Below are 21635 nucleotides of genomic sequence, written 5' to 3'. Positions count from 1 at the left end.
ATAACACACATTAACACTTTCCCATGTTTGACCATTCACATACTATAACACAAGCTGTCTGTTATACAATTATATTCATTTTACAAAGACAGAAACATCTGCTGAGCAGCACAACATATTAAGTTAAAAACTGTATGCCATATAATACAGATACATTCATGCTGCTTCATAAAATCTGTTGCCCAGAGAAACTTCAGTCACCACCATAAAAGAAATAAAGCACCAGAATAAAGCACCAAACTATTTCACTGGAGAACTTATCCAGAATCTTTACTGTATCACTGTCAGTCCTGATTACTTCCACATTAGTTTCATCTCCAATAACAACACTTTAATAGTAACTAAGTTCAGCTTCTTGTTACTTGTAAAGGGAATAATGAAAGTTTTAATATTTATGAACAGATGAGCTTAAATGTAAAGGAGGACGGAAACACATGAAGTAATAATAAACACCAAACCCTTAATACAGAGAGCCTCAAATACAAGACCACAACATCATCAGAATAACAACATCTATCACAAACAAACACCTCAATAAAAACATTTACAGATTCATATGTGAACATACAAGGTCAACATCTCTGTGTCTGTGTGTGTGCGCGCGCGTGCTATCTGTGTGCGTGTGTGTGTGTTTAGGCCCTGAAGATTAAATACTGTAAGCTTCTTATGTTGTGGATGTGTCCTCAATTTCAGTCTCTGCTGGGTCCTAAAGTCACCTGTTTACTATGTGTTGGAAAATTCCAGTACAACAACAAAAAACAGACGGACAGACAGACAGATTTCTTCTAAAAATGATAAATATAGAGTATAGCTATAAATAAAATGTATGTGAATAAAATAGAAAACAGAAAAATCGCATTTAAAACAATGTTAATATTGCTAAATTGCATAAACAGTTTTTACAAGTATTTACATAAATCTTTATTTCAGTTAAAACATTTTACATAAGAGTTTAAATGAGAATATACACAAATACTTAAAATAAATAGGCTATATTAACATTAAAATATAGAATATCATCGCTAGCAGGTGCGTGTGCTTTGATGTGTGTGTTTATGTGTGTGTTTGTGTGTTTTTGTGTATGTGTGTACATGACTAATTTGAAACTCACCAATTTAAGTGCGGTCACATGAGAATCCTTACATTGCTTGTAATGATGATGATGATGATGATGATGAGGATCTGCTAACCGATTTCTTTTCAGATATTCCGTCAGTTTAATGTGCGATCTGATGCACCAGGTGAAGATATTAAATGCAGATTTTAAAGGTCGGAATAGAGGCTGTTATATTGTCTGTCTCTCTTTATATCTGCTCAGATAAACCCCTTATAGAGTTTATGTGGATTTGAAACTAAAAGAAATCCGATTCAATTAACAAGCGCAGAGAATCCGCTTTACACGCTCGTTTATATCCTCACAAATCATATTATAATACTGTCATATCAAAGACTTCATTCCTGACATAAAACACACGGACTCATTAACCAATAAAGAAAAACACTAGCCTACGTTTAATCTGAATTAAGCATAATAATACTAAAAATAGCTGATTACAACTGAAACAAAAGATAAATACAAAGAACATTAACAATACTACATTTAACACGGAACTATTTTAAATAATAGGCTAATAATAAAATAAACAAGAAGAATAAAAGGAAATGTGTTTCAGTCACTTGCGTAATTAATTTTTGTTTAGTTTTGGGCATGACTCAAACGCCAAGAAAAAAAACACACTTTTAAAAATTATGTTAGTTTTAAATATATATGATTTAATTGTGAACTGAAATGACCAAATAGGCTAACTATTTTAAATGACTTCATGATCGAACAAAGAAAACAAAATAACTCAAGATGAATAATAATAATACATTAATTAATTAAAAGGAAATGTGAAAATAAAATTAATAATAATTAGTATTATTATTAGAGAGAGAGAGAGAGAGAGAGAGAGAGAGAGAGAGAGAGAGAGTTGATGGTCCATATGATGTATTGGTGGATTTGTTCAACACTGGGTCCTTTTGTTTCTTTAATCCCGTTCCCCCTTCGCCTCACACTGACTCCAATTATTTCTGTATTTTGCAAGCGATGGCAAATAATGAAATGTGTTTTTCTGGCGTTTAATTTTCTGTAAGAGTTTGTGCTTGAATCAAACACATCTCAAATTAGAATAAATTCCGTTATTTTATCGATTAGACGAACTTGATGTTAATAGGCCACTCTGATCAAAAACTGGTTCAGCTTGTATAATATATTAATGAATATTAACGGAATTTGTGCATTTATTCGGCTTTCTCCACATCATGCGTGTGACACTGAGTGAACATTTCAAATATCTCCTTAAAATATCTTCAACCTTTGATAAATCACAGCGACATTTGATTAAACGAAAAAATTAAAATCTCTAACAATTTAACAAATCTGAGTGAAGTAAACAGACAGTAAACAAATGTCAATGGGTAGCCTATATGTTAAAGTTTGTGTGTTAGACAGACAAACAGACAACACTTGGAAGTTGGACAGCCCATGCCAATGAACTTCTTTAATCTCTAAGAGAAGAATTAAAGGAGAGAGATGGGAGGAGTGTGTATGTGTGTGTGTGTGTTTAATTAGCCTCCTCCTCCTCACTTTAACTCACTGTTACTTCGAGATTCGCACACAGAACACCGGCGCGCACCTGCTGAACGGGACTAAGTGCCTGATGTCCATCTCTGACAGACAGACACAGCAGAGGAGAAAATCACTTTACAATCAGAGTAAACAGTGCGCTGAAGACTGAGAGAGATAGAGAGAGACATACACACAAAGAGAGAGAGAGAGAGAGAGAGAGAGAGAGAGAGAGAGAGAGAGAGAGAGAGAGAGAGAGAGAGAGAGACAGACAGACAGAAAGACAGAGAGACAGAGAGAGAGAGTTAGTTTATAGTCATGATGTCTTATATGAAACAGCCTCATTACTCAGTGAACGGGTTGACTTTGTCCGGTACCGGGATGGATCTCCTGCACTCTGCTGTCGGTTACCCGAGTAAGAAAATACTACATTTATAATTTATAAATTTAATTTCTTTATGTATTATTAAATGTATTAATTTATTACTTAACTATTACTGATTTAAATGTTCACGCGCGCCAAAGTAGCGCGGTAACACAAATCTGATCGCAAGATTATTTATTTTATAAATATGATAAAATTATTTATTAATATGAGTCACAGATCCGCAGAATTCACAAAATAAAAGACAAAAAAACTTTCTTTATTCTTCAGTTAAAGCTCGAGTTTTACTCCGTTACTGCAATCGACAATATTGAGTCTGTACAATATTTACCTATTATACCTATTATATTGAGTTAACATTTAAAGATTGAACTTTAAATCAAACAACAAAAATCCATTTAAAAGAAACATATAGATTTACAGGTGAACATTCACACAAAAACGAGTTTTGATTTATTTACACATTTAAAATCAAATTTCGTTTCTGTACTCTTAAACATTTCTGGTGCCACAAGAACCATTTTTGCCTGTTGTGTTTCATAATCTTAAGGCTCCATCTAAATAGCTTTCATAAACGGTTGACGTATTTTAATGATCAAAATATACAATGAGATATTAATTAATCAAACGATTTAATCACTTTTGAGAGGTGTTCTCATGAGCAAAGATCTTTTTAAAGAAATAAAATTAAAGTTTAATATTCAAGATTTTATTTTTAATTTCAAAATAAATTCGACCTTCTGTGGACCTAAACAAAATAAGGATTAGTTATATTTGGGTTACTCTAGAACGAACGAAGTGTTATATTTGTTTAATAAAATTGTGCGTGTTTATTTTCAGACACTCCACGCAAACAACGACGGGAAAGGACCACGTTCACACGCGCGCAGCTCGACATCCTTGAGTCGCTGTTCGCTAAGACTCGATACCCGGACATCTTCATGAGAGAGGAGGTGGCGCTCAAAATTAACCTTCCCGAGTCCAGAGTTCAGGTGAGTTTAACAGATACCCCCTCCAAAATCGTTACTGGGTGAAGGCTCAACTGGTTTGACTCAGTTCATCCCTATTATTTAAATAATAATAAAAACTGCATTTATGAGGATAAATCCTAAAATTATAAAAACAGTATGAGCCTGTTTACCAATTATGTAAAAACTATTTTTATGGCAGTTTTTTTTTTAAATAAAATATGATATTTTGAAGTATGAATAATTTTTAGTCAAAAAACAAAGACTAGAACCGTGAAGCTTTTCTCCCATAAAAAAACAACAAAAAGTGAGTGAACAGGCACCATTGTTTATATTTGTATGCTGTGCCCCTCTCTGCACGTGCCTGCCTGCTGAGAAATGATCCGATACAAATTACAATTCAACATATTATTTTTAAATATAAATAATTTTATATTTTTTATATTCATATAATATTCCCGTCGGCCATCCCATTAAGATGAAAACAAAGCTGTTTCCTTAACCAGGACTTTGTTTCTCAGGTGTGGTTTAAAAACCGCCGCGCTAAGTGCCGTCAACAGCAGCAACAGCAGCAGAGCAGCGGTCAGACCAAACCCAGACCTACAAAGAAGAAGTCATCACCCGCCAGAGAGCCCAGCACTAGCGAAGCCAGCGTCAGCACCAACGGACCTTACAGTCCACAGCCAGCACCCCCGGTTCCGACCATTGCACCCAGCAGCACCAGTGCCACAGTCTCCATCTGGAGCCCGGCGTCCATCTCGCCCCTGGGTGACCCTCTGTTGGTTTCGAGCACTCCTTGTCTTCAGCGCTCCGGCGCGTACCCGATGACCTACACGCAGGCTCCGGCCTACGGTCAGGGCTACGCGAGCTCTTCTTCTTATTTCACAGGACTGGACTGCAGCTCTTACCTGTCTCCCATGCACCCGCAGCTGTCCTCCACAGGGGGCGCTCTCAGCCCCATCACCGCCTCGTCTATGGGTGGGCCACTCAGTCAATCTCCGGTGTCGCTGTCATCGCAGGGCTACACCGCTGCTTCTCTGGGCTTCGGCACCGTCGACTGTTTAGACTACAAAGACCAGACGGCATCCTGGAAACTCAACTTCAACGCTGCAGATTGTTTGGACTACAAGGACCAAAACTCCTGGAAGTTTCAGGTCCTGTAAATGAAAGAGAGCTATACATAGGGAAACCTGTTTTTGAACACAACACAGACTTTCAAGCGTATAGACATAGAAAAGCAAGAAGACAAGAAGTTTACTGTAAAAAATGTTGCGGTAGTTATGCAGCTGTTTGCCAGTAACTAACTGTAGATTTGTATTTATGTTATTTGCGGGCAACAGTTTGTTCAAAGTAAAATGAACATTAAACATTAACAAGTTTTCACAGAATAAAACTAAATTAACAGCCTCATGCAAGGCATTCTGGGAACCAGAATCCTCATCAACCTTTTTCAGTTTTTTTACTTCACGTTTTAATTTGCATAAAGTTGTCATTTTAGTTTTATTCTGTAAAGATAAAGACTTGTTAATGTTTAATGTTCATATCCCTTTGAACAAACTGCTGCCAGTAAATAACTTAAATACAAATCTACAGTTAGTTACTGGAAAACTGCTAATGTGATATTTTTACCAGTGTATGTGTGTGAGATCATTATTACTGGACTTTTAAAGAGGTTTAACTGTTGAATGTTAACGTGTGAGAAGTTGATGACTTTTTATCTTCATTATTTATGATTACAACAGAATGAGTAGCTGCTAGATGATTTTTAGGGTATTTAAACACTGGGTTATTTGCACAGACTGTAACATTTTTAGTTTAAAATAATCAACATGTGGACTACAGTACATGAATCACAACGGCTGTTTCTTAACTGATTCCTGAATCGCATCATCTTAATTCTAAGAGGATCTAAAGTGATAATCATCATTTACAATTTTTTACCACAACGCTGAGGACTGATTGAGAAGAAACTTTCAGAATCTTCAGTCTGATGAAGTTCAAACTGTGAGACAACAGAAGTCACTGAACATCTGCAGTCCTGCTTACCACAATCAGAATAAGACACAACTGTGAGCTCAAAGCATGCTGGGATTTCCACGACCGGTCTGTGGTGTAGATTTCTCACTTCTAACGAAATGAGAAGGCATCTATACGATTCAGGATTTATATTATTTAATGAATTAGACGGCAACATATAGTATGTTAATAACTTTCATGAAGTTGAATCGCTTAGTAATTGAGTTGTATTTTCAATTAAAGGGATACTTCACCGATTTAGCATTCAGCTTTGTATCTGTAGAAACCCGGCAGTATTACTGAATGACCATGTTTCCCTCCCTTATTTCCCCCTGAGAGGAGAGATATCTGCATTTTGGTTCTGCAAAAAAGTCCTCCGATGATGTAATATGACGATTTTTGCATCATCGGAGGACTATTTTGCAGAACCAAAATGCAGATATCTCTCCTCTCAGGGGGAAATGATGGAGGGAAACATGGTCATTCAGTAATACTGCCGGGTTTCTACAGATACAAAGCTGAATGCTAAATCGGTGAAGTATCCCTTTAAAAGATGAAACACGTTCATTGTGTTTTGTCTGTATAATGAACAATCTCGACTGTATTCAACAACACACAAACTCTTTCACTCTCTCTCTGTCTCTGATGTGTAGATTCTGCCTATAATTATTATTTCTCAAACTCAGGGCAATGCTGCAATGCAAACTGCAATGCTGTTAATATTTGTAAAAAAACCTAATGTTTTTAAATCCACACTCTTTTTGATGTGATATCTTATTCATATAATGTTTTCATTGTGATTGCATTTCATTTCTTGTCATTTCTAAGACTTTGATGAATTCTAAATAAAGATCTTCATCAAAACACTATTTGTTTAGAGCTCATTTAGCAAATAAGATCCGCTCACAATCTCATGAGACCTCAGCACATATTTAGCACAAACCTCATTTTAGGACTTTTGTAATTGACATTATTTTCTAAGAAACTAAATAAACCATGCCAGGCATGAGAAAACATGAACTGATAAAAGACCAGGAGTAATTTACATTTAGGCATTTAGCAGACGATTTTATCCAAAGCGACTTAAAATTGTGTCAGGTTAGCAGCACAGAGGTCACAGGTTCAACTCCAAGGGAACACACAAACAGAACTTAAATTGATGGTACACTGTATACATTTTGCTGTAGTTATGCAGTTGTTTTCCAGTAACTTACTGTAGATGTAAATTTACTGGCAACAGTTTGTTCAAAGTGAAATGAACATTAAATATTAACAAGACCTTGTTATTACTGTAAGGATTTGACAAGAAAAGAACCCAAATGCAGACGTAACTAAATAAAGGATTTATTGCACAAAAACAGGGGGAAAAAAAAGACCCACGAGGGGGTAAAACAAGACAAGCTAAACGCTACACTAAACTAACATAAAACATGAACCAACATTAATTACAAATAACAAACTAGACTAAACATACTCAATACTCACAGCAGCATGACTCAGGAACACGACAAGGATAGAAACAAGACGAACACGCACTGAACATCAAACACAAGGACAATAAATAGGGACAAAGTAAATTACATACACCTGGAAATCATTACAAGTAAGGGATCGGGGAAAAAGTGACGACCCGGGAAATGCGTGGTCAGAATAAACCAATACTAAAACCACACATTTCCCACATAAAACATGGTACTGCCAGGACCCTGAACACGTAAAGGACGATTTATAGTCGTGCGTAGGTCCTACGGCGTAGCCGCGACGGCGTAGGTTCCGCGTCAGTTTTCATTTATACTTTTGTGTCGCCGTCCGCGTCGACGTGCAAACACACGCGAAACCGCTGGTTGGCAGTAATCACGCGTGTAACCACAGTAGCAGCAGAAGTCGTCAGAGAAGAAGAAGCTAAGCAAGTTAACCCACAAACGAAGAAGAAATAGCAACTTGTTGTGTATAATTTGAGAAGACCAGCAATGATGGAAGTAAATAAACAGCGACTTATGTTGCAGTTTGAGTTAAATCACTCCTCAACTTGGCTCATCTTTGTTTTCACCGTCTCAACCGGAAATACCTATGACGCAGTTTTTTTACCTGACGGGAGGGGTTCTGGTGGACCAATCACAGAGCTTGCGGTCCGCGTAGAGCCGACACGCTGTTAGGAATTTTGTGAGGTGCGCGTCAGGCTACGCAGAGCTACGCACAGGCTACGGATAGCCTACGCCGTAGCTACGGCGTAGCACCTACGCACGACTATAAATCGCTCTTAAGGTGTTCGAGATCATCCGGCGCTGGGCAGACCGATCGGCAAGGTTTGCCGCTTGCAGTCGAGGGAGGAACTGAAGACGGAGCCATCAAGCCGGACACCTGCTGCTTGCCGTAGTGACGTGTGCGCCGTGTTTTCTTGTTTTTAATCGCAAATGAAGTGAATTAGATGCTAAATTTGATAAAACAAACCTTTTAATAAAAAGTTGCAACCAGAAACATTTTATATCGAATATTTTAATTGCTGCTTATACTGTATACCCGAAAATAACGGGAAACAAGCCTATATTATTAAAATACCAATAGAGTTTGTTATTGTCATTTTTATTTTATTACACGACACAATATAACATATTTTAGCATATTAAAGTGTTTTTTCCTGTTTTAAAACATGCATTTATACTGTTTATTAGTGGAACTAAAGGTTGGATTAAACTTAAAACGCACGTGATAGTTGTCATCAGTGAGGCGACCAATCGCGAAAAGCTGTGTCATCATCACAACTCCGTGTAGCCGCTCTGGAGAAGCTGAACCGGCTGAGCTAGCCGGCTACTCTCGAAACGCTCTCGCGGTACTTTAAAACCATATGACACTGTCACATGCCTGCAGCGCCAGCTGAAGTCGGACAAAATTACTAACCGGAATGCACTGCTTCAAGTCAGCCACCAATCGGTCTGCGCAGCGCCGCATGAAGTCGAACACACCTAAAGACTAGATGTAATAAACACATGATTTCAGACGGGTCCTGACAATTACAAAATAAAACTATTAAATAACAGCTTCATGCAAAGCATTCTGGGAACCAGAAATCCTCATCAACCTTTTTCAGTTTTTTCCCCTTCAGATTTTTGTTCCCAGAATGCTTTGCATGAGGCTATTATTTTAGTTCTCCAGGGTTAAAATGTACTTTGAATAAATGTGTTCGGCAAAAGCAGATTATTTTTATTTATCATTCAGCTTCTTGTGGTTTAACCCTGAGATGAGATTTAAAAAAATATTGAAGGAGCTCACACATCTTTAGTTTAAGGCATTAATTTCAAAAACATTTTGTTAAATAAAATTTTAGTTTTCTAATGAAAACATATGATGTTTGGCAAAACTATATTTTTTGTCCAAGTAATTTTGTTTTCCTTTTTAACACATTCCCCACCAGCCTTTTTGAAAAGTTCCTTGCCAGCATTTTTGTGATTTTCAAGGAAAATCCTTCAAGGAAAATTTTCTTCTAAAAATGTATAAACAAATATATCAAATAAAAGAACAGCCCTCTGCTTTTAAACAAACAATGAACAAACAAACAAAACGGGGTTAAAACCATTTCAACATATCTATAGTTTTTTCTCTGCTTATAAACTCTTAAATATGGGTATTTTTCTTCAAAAATACATTTTGTTCAGCAAAAAGCTGAGATAATTGCATTTTTATGAAGAGATCAGATTCAGTATGATTATCAAAACGTACACGGAGTGTAAAATTAATAAATAATTTTTTTGCTTCAGTTTTTTTATAAATTGGGATGGATAATCACGTTATTACAGATTACCCTAAAAAATCATCAGGAACATGTTTTTTTATGCAAATGTTTTCTCTTAATTGACGAGATAAGTCGTCAATGGCAGGGAATGAGTTAAGATCATGGAAAACATTTAAGTGATTTCAAACTTTTGTCCGATAGTGTATACTACACATGACCTACAGCAACATCTTGACCAGGTGGAGTATTTTTGACAACATTTAAAAAATAAACTTACAAAAGTCAGATTACAGGATAGCAAACAGACCTTCACACTGCAACCGAACACAGACCTATACACTACCTAATGGTACAAAAGTTGTCACAAGGTGGAGGAGAAAAAAGGTCTTTCAAATATAAATATTATTTTCTATTCAGCTCTGATAATCTCTCTCTCTCTCTCTCTCTCTCTCTCTCTCTCTCTCTCTCTCTCTCTCTCTCTCTCTCTCTCGTTTAATCCAGATCTGACCTTAATCCAGTGATGTAATGAGTCATGTGACACACACACACACACACACACACACACACACACACACACACACACACACACACACACACACACACACACACACACACACACACACACACACACACACACACACACACACACACACACACACACACACACACACGTCAGAACAAAAGATGGACACACCAGTGTTGAAGTTGTGTTAGTCTGCATTCATGTTAAAGAGTATGATATTTAACAGACCATCATTCTCTTTACATCTGTAGACAGAGAGACAAATGTTTAAGGGTCTGGATCACGTGCATCTCTCTCTCTCTCTCTCTCTCTCTCTCTCTCTCTCTCTCTCTCTCTCTCTCTCTCTCTCTCTCTCTCTCTCTCTCTCTCTCTCTCTCTCTCTCTCTCTCTCTCTCTCTCTCTCTCTCTCTCTCTCTCTCTCTGTATGTCTCTGATCTAATCTGTCGCCTGTCTGTCAGCACTTTAGAGGTATAGACAGACAGATTGGAAGTAAATCCCTCAGTATGACACAGATGGACAAACTACACAGACCTTGGAAAAGGTGAACACACACACACACACACACACACACACACACACACACACGAGGCGCGCACACATACAGAGAAAAAGAAACACACAGTTAGTTTCTGCCTCTTTGCCTGACAGTGATTTTGTTTTGGGGTAACTGAATGCAGTCTCCTGAGTCTATAAGCCGAATGGAAGCAGTGGACAATTTATTGTAAGATGTGTGATGCCAGCCTGGATTACTGTGTTGTAAAGTATACGTGTGTCTTATTCTTTTGTTTTTTGTCTTTTAAGAAGTTGGGTTACCCCCATGGTAGCAGATTTGTCTTTGTGGCCTTATTGCAGTGTTAACATTACTCAATGTGTTTAAGGTATAGGGCACTAATGAGTAGTTGTACTACTTCGTGCAGTCTACCAACCCAGAAGTCCTTGCGAAAGAGCAATCTGACCAATCAGACAACGGAAAGGAGGAATTCACACTGATGGGCAACTTCTCTTCCTATTTCCAGCATGACGCTCGTGTCTGTCTCAAAATACAACTCCGGTGCACCCTCGTGGACTTGCGTCAAGGGTCCCTAAGGTCTGCATCCCAATTCAAGGGCCCTGTCCCAAATGGCACACTCTGGACTTGTGGACCTCCTCAGAGTCCACACTTTGATGACATCATGTAGTGCAGACCTTAGGGACCCTTGATGTGAGTCCACGAGGGTGCACCGGAGTTGTATTTTGAGACAGACACGAGCGTCATGCTGGAAATAGGAAGAGAAGTTGCCCATCAGTGTGAACTCCTCCTTTCTGTCGTCTGATTGGTCAGATTGCTCTTTCGCAAGGACTTCTGGGTTGGTAGAGTGCACGAAGCCTGCTGCATTGCCGGGTTCGCCAAAGATCGCATCTAGGGTGCAAAGGGGGCGGTGATGAGCACACTTCGGAGCATAAAAATGACAGATGGGACACCCTACGGACTCGTAGACTAAGCGAGCACGCGCAATTTAAGGCCACGAGACCGAAAGTCCACATGAAGTGCGACATTTGGGACAGGGTCTGCGGGCTTCTAAGGCTGTATTTGAAGGGAAATTACATCACCGGGCCATGACGAAGGCTGTCCTAATTTGAAGGTTCCTTCACATACAAGCCTCCAAATGTGGTCTTTTTACCCCTGAAACCAAGGTTCCATTGATGTATCCTTCACAGCTAACTGGCTATCAATGCATGCACGTGACGTCTGGGAATCTTGAAATAAACATTCAAAGCTGTAGTTAAATAAAAGTTTATATTTTGCAAATGAAACGTCCTTGTGATGGTTTTACTATTATAAATTATGTTTTAGGGATGTGAATTGATATTATTGTTGCAATACCTATCAGACTTTTAAAAATAAGTATGGAAGCAGATATTTATTTATTTATTTTATTTTAGAAAATATGACACATTGATGCAGATTAATCTATCCAACAATATGTAAAATTCACCAACCTTAAAAATATACAAAAGTAAAACGCAACATGCACAATATCAGCTGTTGTGTCCCGCTGACAAGCGTAGTGGGCTGGAACCATAATAGGGCTGCGTCTGAAAGCTATGACAGCTGACTTGTTGCCTCGCTGCCTCATAAGGCAATGACTTTAGAGACATGAAGGCAGCTGCGAGAAGCACTTTCGGACACACTTCATAGGCAGCATAATGAAATGTAGTTTGAAATATAAACAAAGAGCGCCTTTGTGTAACTAATCCTATATTTGAAAACTAATAATACTCAAACAGTGACAAGAAAAATGTTTTCTGATAAATACACACTTTTATTTAAAAAAGGTTTTAATTGTTTATTTTAAAATATCCAGCCATTATATTCAGCCGTCCCTGGCGCGCTATGAATCTTTGTATAGACCCCTTCACGGTTCACGTCACAGGCTGTTCCCACTACGCGTGTCGGGGTCAGAAAAGTAATTACAGCAGATTGAGTTGCGTGTTATTCGGTATCGTAAAAATGCCTACTTACGTCGTGGGCTCTGAAAATCGCGCCAGGTCTTCCGTTAAGTTTTCGCGATTCATGCAGAATCTCAAAAACAAAAAAATACAACATCTGCGGCTGCAAGCTATTAACGTGCAGACTGGAACAATAAAAAAATATCAAAGAGGCTTGTGATTGTAGTGCTCACTTCATTTGAGGTAAGTCATCATTTTTCATCCCTGTTAGATTAAATTTTAAAGCCTCGATTGTATGAACAGTTTGACCCCATGCTGCGCGCGCACCCGATAGTCATTCAATGTTTACAAACCTTGAAGGGGTCTATAGCCTAAGCTGTGAAGGGTCCATTGGTTAACAGCGCGGAGAAATAAGGACGCATTTTGGGGCTTCATTTTAAGCATTCTTCGATTTGGGACAGGCTTACTAAATTAAGAGTTTGTTGAGAGGAAACTCTTAAGTATGAGTTAATATTTGTGTGCATTTGATTGTTTGTTGTTTTTTCCAAGGTTTAATGATTGACTTCTGATTTCAGGTTTAAATGTTTATCTGATCAAAGTGTTTAAATGTTGTTGTTTTTTTGGCATTCTCTATCACATTTCTCTAAAATCTACATAAATTCATCAGTAGTTCATTTCTCCTCTGTTTTTATAATCTTGATAGTGAGAATAAATCATGTCTGAAAAAACACAATTATCTCAAATAAAATAAAATAAACTATAATCTACAGACTTAAATAGGCTAAATATGTCAACTTCATTCTTTCTATCTGTGTTTCTTTGACTCAAGTATGAAAGAGTGTTTGTGTTTTGTGATGGTTGTGAGTTTGTGATGTGAAGTTGTACACAGTTATTTTTTCTTGTGAAACATTTCTCTGTTCTGTCACAAACCTTCATTAGACAGTAAACACATCTTAAAGATCTCTCTATAATAAATCACTAAATGTGTCTCTATCAGCTCAACTGAAGAAGTCTTTTCATGCAGTTTAATGAGAACTTCCTCACACTATGATAAATACATGAATGTTAATGTAAAACACAAAAATAATGAAAAATCACTTACATTACATCAAACCTATTGTGTCTTTTGGGAGATTATAACGAGGCATTCAGTAAAGGATGACACACACGCGGACTTAACGTGACTGCTCTTTTACTCACATGCGTAAGAATCTTCTTCTTCTTCTTCTTCTTCTTATTTTATGGCAGTTGGCAAACAACGTCTGGTTGCATTACTGCCACCTTCTGAAATGGAGTGTGGATCTGAATACTATTGTTTCTACACTTAAATTATCCTTATTAAACCAGTTTTCCTAAAAAATAAAAATAAAAACTTAAAACATAAATCACTAGATTTCCTTTGCAATATTTCATTTATTATCAACGGTATCTCTTCATCTTCTAGTTGATGGATTAAATGCTGCCTCTCATTACTATATTTAGTACATACCTCAATAGCATGTTCTGTGGTATCCTGTGTGTTACATACACTACACCTCCCATTATCATGTTTTTCCATTAAAACTAATGTACTATTTAATCCTGTGTGCCCAAATCTCATTCTTGAAATGATATTTTCTTCATTTATATTTCTGCAAGTACTTCTACTCACCCCCACTCTTTTTTGGATATTATATAATTTCCTACCAGACTGACCATTATCCCACAGGACTTGCCACTTCTCCTTTACCTTTCCTTTAATGATTGATTTAACTTCAGCTTTACTGTATTTAATACTTAAATTTATATTCTCCATTTCAGTTGCTTCTTTGGCATTCTTATCAGCCAACTCGTTCCCTACTACTCCTTTATGTGCAGGGATCCATACACATCCAACTTTGACTCCTTCTTTAATTAATTTACTTGCCATTTGGACAATTTCTATAACAATGTCTTGCCTACTTTGTGAATTAATGTTCTGAATACTTATCAAAGCTGAAGCTGAGTCAGAAGCAATTACCAAACTTCTTGGCTTATTGCTTTCAGCCCAAGAAAGCGCCAATACAATAGCAACTAACTCTGCTGTATAGACTGCTAAATTATCATTAATTCTTTTTTGGGATGCAATTTTTAACTTTGGAATAACAAACGCCACCCCCACTCTTGACTCCCTTTTTGACCCATCTGTGTAAATTATTATTCTATCTCCATATCTTTCTCTTAAATACCTCTGAACCACATTACTATCTATATCCTCCTTCTGAGCTTCTTTCAAAAGATTAAGATCAACGGAAAGAGTCCATATAGGAGTTCTCGAAATTACCACTGTAGGACTTATATCCAATAAGGCTATTTCCATCTCATATGCTTTCTGTTTAACAGTCCATCCAAAACTGTTTTTCATACCATTCTGTCTCTCTTGACTCTCTACCAGTGTAGCTTGACTTAAATGGTCTTCCCTATGACCTCTAAGATTTGCCCAGAACACCAGACTGAGTTGGTCCCTTCTAAGGTCTAATGGCATCTCCCCCATCTCTACTTGGATGGCTGTCACTGGAGTAGTTTTCATAGCTCCACAACATAATCTTAGACCTTGATTCTGTATTCTGTTTAGTTTATTTAAAATAGTCTAGCAGCAGATCCATATACAATACACCCATAGTCAAAAACTGATCTAATAAGTCCAATATATATTGTTTGCATAGCACTCCTAGTAGCACCCCATTCCACCCCACGCAAGCACCTCATTACATTCAATACCTTTTTACATTTTTCTACCATCTTCTGAATATGTATTGCCCATGTCATTCTTTTATCAAACCACATTCCAAGATATTTAAAAACCTCTACTCTTTCCAATTCCTTACCAGCTATTTGAATCTTTAGCTCCTGATTTATTTTCTTCCTAGTAAAGAAAATAACCTTAGTTTTTTCAACTGATATTCTAAATCCCCACTCAATTGCCCATTTATGCACTATATCCACTGCTTGTTGCATCTTACTCACACTGTGATAGACATTTTTCCCCCTTTTCCACATTGCTCCATCATCTGCAAATAGAGCTACTCCAATATTTCTTTCTACATTTTTAAATATGTCATTTATCATTACTGAAAATAACAATGGACTAATAATACTCCCTTGAGGAGTACCATTTTCTACCTCATATACCTCACTCAAAACTCCATTTACTTTAACTCTAATTCTTCTTTTAGATAAAAATGATTTAATCCACTTGAATACTCTCCCCTTTACTCCCAACTTATATAACTTGATAAGAAGCCCCTCCTTCCACATCATATCATAAGCTTTCTCAATATCGAAAAATATAGCTAGTACAGTTTCTTTGTTTACTTGAGCCTTTCTTATGACATCTTCAAGTAGCACAATTGGGTCCATCGTCCCCCTACCTTTCCTAAAACCACTCTGGTAATTCTTTAACACATCCTTAGATTCTAATAAGAACACCAATCTATCATTTACCATTCTTTCCATGATTTTACCCAACTGAGATGTAAGTGCAATAGGCCTATAACTACTAGGCAATTTAGCATCTTTACCAGGTTTCTTGATAGGAATAATAATTGATTCCTTCCAGTTGCATGGTATCTGCCCTTCTACCCATATTTTGTTAAACAAAACCATTATTACTTCCTTACCTTTATCAGTAAGATTTCCTAACATTGCATAACATACCATGTCCTTCCCTGGTGTAGATTTACCCAGTTTCTTCAACGCACAGTTTAGTTCTTTCATTGTAAATAGATCATTTACCACATCATCATCCTCAATATCATTACCCATCTCAGCTCTATATCTTAGAATAGTAGCTTCCCTTCCTTCCCGTTCTTCCTGGTCTAAATTTGTTTCACTATGTACTTTTACTAATGTCTTTGCTATTACTTCTGCCTTGTCCCTACTGGTAGTAATAATTCTATCACCTTCCATCATCACTGGATAATCATATTCTCTCCCATTACCCCTCATTTTCTTTATCATTCCCCATACTTTGTGTATTGGCGTGGTTCTGCCAATGGAATCACAGAACTTTTGCCAATATTCTTTTTTTGCCTTTCTTATTGTTTTCCTCACTATTGCTTGCAATCTCTTATATTCGATCATATTCCGAAAGCTGTGTGTCCTCTTCAGAATTCTAAATGCCCTATTTCTATGCTTTATACTCTCACTGCAATCCTTAGACCACCATGGTACACTTTTTCTGACATTCTTAGTTTTCGTTTTAGGGACAGCTACTTCTGCTGCACCTATTAAGCTGTTGCTAATTTCCCTACATAATTTCTCTACATTCTGATCTTTATTTATACCCACCAAATTGTATTCACTAACCTCTCTAAATGTGTCCCAATCCGCTCTTTCTAATACCCATCTTCCTTCCCTCATTACATGCTCGCTTACCAACTCCACTCCTACCTGAATTAAAATGGGAAAATGGTCACTGCCTACAGTACTTTCTCTCAATACTTCCCAGCTACATATATCAGCTACTGACTTTGTAGCTAATGTAAGATCTATTGCAGATTCATATCCCCTTGCTACATCAATCCTCGTACCTGTGCCATCATTCAGGCATACTAGCTCTTTCTCTCCCAAATATTCCTCAATCACATTTCCATTAGAATCATCCCTATCTCCCCAAAGAGTACTATGAGCATTGAAGTCACCACACCAAATACCTTTCCTATTTAAGTTCACCCACATTTCATCTAGATATTCAACTTTTAAAAGTCTGCATGGATTGTAAAAATTAATGATACCCATACTACCACTTTTTGTCCAGATTTCAATTACAACATATTCCAACTCTCCACCCTTCTTAACCTCTCTAAACTGCATTCCTCTTTTGACAAATATTGCACACCCTCCACCACTTCCCTCCACTCTATCTCTTCTAACACCTATGTATCCCTTTATAACAAAATCTAATGACTGCTTAAGCCATGTCTCCTGAATGCAAATTACATCTGGTTTAATCTCTAATTTATAAATAAAGCCTTTTAACTCTTGCCCATTGGCAATTAGACTTCTTGCATTCCACTGTAAAATCACTAAGTTCCTACAGGTGTCAATGATAGATCACTTGTTTCACCCTGTATTAGATCAGCTTGTATCTTTTCCCATGATAGATTCTCCACATTTAAGAATCTAGCAGCAGCTTTAACAATTATTTTTGTTTTCTCAGTTTTTGTTTTAGCTTGATCAGAACAATTAACCACATAGGCAATGAACAATATCAGTTTCTCTGAATTTACCACATCCTCTTTTGGCCTTCTGCCCTCAGCATCGCTAACTTGTGCTACCGATGTCTCTTGTGTCTCATTCCTTTCTTTATTGACAACCTTTACAGCTTCGGCATATGTAATGTTTTGTGTTGTCCTTATCTGCTGCACCACAACTGCTCTTTTGCTTACAGGACATCCCCCATACGCAGCTGTATGATCCCCTCCACAGTTACAACATTTCCTCTCAACCCCCTCTCCACACTCTCCATATTCATGTTCTCCTCCACATTTCCCACATCTTAGTTTCCCTTTACAAACTTTCGCTATATGACCATACCTTTGGCATCTATAGCATCGAGTTGGTGGAGGAATATACTCCCGCACCCTGAAACTCAAATATCCCACCATCACTTTATCTGGCAACATTTGCTCTTTGAATTCCAACAATACCGAAGTGCTATCCACTTTCTCTCCATTACGATTTGCTTTTAGTCTTTTTATATCCACTACAGTACCTCCCTTAATACTCTTTTTAATATCATCCAATTTTTCCCCAATCGGTATACCAGTTATCACCCCTTTTGTTCTTGTACCTACAAAGCTGCGTACTTCGCCCACTTCTTTTTTACACACCGCTTGTAATCTCATAGCCTTATCTTTTTGCTCATTATTCTTGCATTTAATTAGTAGTCTGCCATCCCGTAACACCTTTGCCATACTTATGTCTCCTACTGCCTTTTTCAGTCCACAAGTCAAAGAAAACAAACCGACTTCACCTATATCATGTCCCTCTTTAAACTTGACGACTACCTTCAGCTCCTCTTCCTGACTTAACTTCCTTCGCACATCTCTACCTACTGTATCAGCGACATCCTCAATACTCCTCTTCGAAGGTCCTTTCCACATTCCCTCAGTCTTACTATTCTTATTTATTCCTCCTCTCCCTTTACCCTGTACATATCCTTGATTTTTCCACTCCTCTAGACCTCTTAACCAATCCTCATTCCCATCCTCCTCTTCCATTATACTATCCAGACCCAGTCACAAATCAGATTATGCCAACCGCCAACTAACCTGTATCCTCCGAGCGTTCCGAACAATAGGTTAGCACCCACGCGTCAAGCTCCCTTCTTCTTCTTCTTCTTCTGGTGTTTTATGGCGGTTTGGCAAACCAACGAAAAGGTGCATTACCGCCACCTACTGATCTGGAGTGTGGAGTGGGCATAGATTTGGAAGAAAGAAAAAAAAAAAGAAAAAAAAAAAAACTTATTTAAAACCTAAATTCTGTTTATTATTCCTATGTTTTTCAAATATTTAAATAATACTTCTTGAATTCTTGATTGCCTACCCTCTTTTCCTAACACTACTTTTAATGAAATATTTTCAACTCCCATACATCGTAATTCTTGTATTAACTGAAATCTCTCCCTTTCATATGCAGAACACTCATTAATAATATGAATTACTGTTTTTAATTCTCCACATTTGTCACATTCTCCCGATTCATGTTTACCTATTTTAAATAGACTATAGTTTAATGCTGTATGTCCAATTCTTAGTCTTGAGATAATGACATCCTTCTTTCTATTTCCATTCCACTTCCTCCCATTTCCAACCTTCTCCTGTATCTGAAAGAGATGTCTTCCTTTAGTTTCATTATTCCACATCTTTTGCCATTTCTTATTTACTTCAAACGAAATCACGCTCTTGAATTCTGTTTTACTCAAAGCTACCTTAATATCTATTTGTGTATGATCTAAAGCTTTCTTTGCTAGCAAATCTACTATTTCATTACCATCCACTCCCACATGAGCAGGCACCCAGGCACGCTTAAAATAAATGTAAACAAAACTAAAGATATGCTTATTAACTTTGGTAGGACATCTGTGTCTCTTAGTCCAGCTCTTATCAACAGTCAAGTTGTGGAGCAGGTAGAAACCTATAAATACCTGGGGACAGTCATTGATAATAAGCTATGCTTTGAGTCACAAGTAGATGCAGTTTGCAAAAAGGCTCATCAACGTATGTATTTTCTTCGCAAACTTAGAAATTTTAACCTGGATTCTGCTTTTATGAAAATGTTTTATACTTGCTTTATTGAATCAATTTTTACTTTTTCATTTATCTGTTGGTATGGCTCCCTCTTGGAGAAGCAAAAGAACCGTCTGACTTCTGTAGTTAATGTGTGTAAAAAAATAGTTGGAACTGCTTTAAATGATCTTAGTGAAGTGTACAGGGTCAGATGTGTGAAGAAGGCTAAGGCTATTATCTCTAATCCTTCCCATCCTTTGTGTCAAGAGTTTTTACTGTTAAATTCTGGGCGCCGCTATAATGTCCCACGTTGTAAGACCAACAGATTCAAAAAGTCTATGATCCCAAGAGCTATTAGTTTTTTAAATGATTGAGGACAACATACTGTATTATTATATGTTTTGTATATTGTATGTAACTGCTGCTGTAAACCAAATTGCCCCACGGGGGACAAATAAAGCTAAACAAACAAACAAACCCAAAGGAAATGTACCTCCATCCTTAACTGCCGGATTCTAAACAGACTTTGTAATATTTCAAATATTAAATCTTGCCTTGATTCTGATTTTCCACTTTTTAGACTAGTAAGAGCAGCCATTGAGTCACTACATATCACAGTTCTTTCTGGTTGGACTTCTTCAATCCACTGTAGAGCTATTATAATAGCTAAAAGTTCGGTAGTAAAAACTGACACTTGATCTGATAGTCTTTTTGCAATGTTTGTCTTAAAAGCAGGAATATATACTGCTGCTGCCGTTCTTTCAGACTCTGGATCCTTAGAGCCATCAGTGAATACCTGTAGTACAGCATAGTACTCTTGTGTAATATACTGTTGAACTACCAGATCAGTTGGTAAGCTCATCTCCAAATTTTCCAATATTTTGTGAATTTGTAAATCTATTGAAGGCATTTGAAACAGCCAAGGGGGAATTGCTGGTATAGCCACAGAAGGAGCTATTACATGTTCTTTCAACTCCAAATTGTTTATCTCTTTCCTTACTACCCAACCGAAGCTAGTTATTTCTTTATATTCATACTCCCAACAATCTTTCAAAAGTGCTCTAACTGGATGATTTTCCTGATGTCCCTTTACACCGTACAAATACCTTTGTCTCAGCTGGATTCTACGCATTTCTATAGGCAGTTCTCCCATTTCAACTTGTAGTGAAACTATCGGGGATGATCTAAATGCACCACAACATATTCGCAAAGCTTGATTTTGAACAACCTCAATCTTTTTAAGTATTGTTTTGTTTGCAGAACTGTATACTAAACATCCATAATCAATGTTTGACCTAACCACAGCATAGTAAATTCTTTTTAATGACTGACACGTTGCCCCCCAATCAGCTCCTGACAAGCACCTTAACACATTTATTCCTTTTTTGCATTTTTCTATCAATTTCTGAATGTGAATTCTAAAATTTAATTTAGAATCCATCCACATACCCAAAAACCTTATAACATTTACTTGTTCCAGCTTATACCCATACATTTTAATATTCAGTCTTGGACTATTCTTCTTTTTCGAAAAACAAACCACTTGTGTTTTTGCCACAGAAAATCGGAAACCCCAGTTATTTGCCCATTCTTCCACCTCATTCACTGCTTTTTGCATTTTATTTTCTACAAACTAAACATTACGTCCCCTTTTCCATAGTGCTCCGTCATCAGCATACAAAGACCTTCCAATTCCAGAATCTACATTATGATAAATGTCATTAA

At 37.2% G+C, this 21635-nt stretch overlaps 1 protein-coding gene across 1 annotated transcript; it reads left to right on the top strand.

The window, feature by feature from the left end:
* The first annotated feature begins 2926 nt into the window (after window positions 1-2926).
* Window positions 2927-5367, top strand: otx5 (orthodenticle homolog 5). The gene is made up of 3 exons (XM_065281955.2): window positions 2927-3023; window positions 3834-3985; window positions 4483-5367. Exons 1-3 carry the CDS (start codon window positions 2927-2929, stop codon window positions 5122-5124), a joined length of 891 nt encoding a protein of 296 aa, XP_065138027.2. The 3' UTR covers window positions 5125-5367.
* Window positions 5368-21635: the final 16268 nt, after the last annotated feature.

The sequence above is a fragment of the Paramisgurnus dabryanus genome, chromosome 8 (assembly GCF_030506205.2).
Source record: "Paramisgurnus dabryanus chromosome 8, PD_genome_1.1, whole genome shotgun sequence".
In the NCBI taxonomy this organism is placed as follows: domain Eukaryota; kingdom Metazoa; phylum Chordata; class Actinopteri; order Cypriniformes; family Cobitidae; genus Paramisgurnus; species Paramisgurnus dabryanus.
Note: the sequence above shows the minus strand (reverse complement) of the source record. Positions and strands in the feature narration are given on the sequence as shown.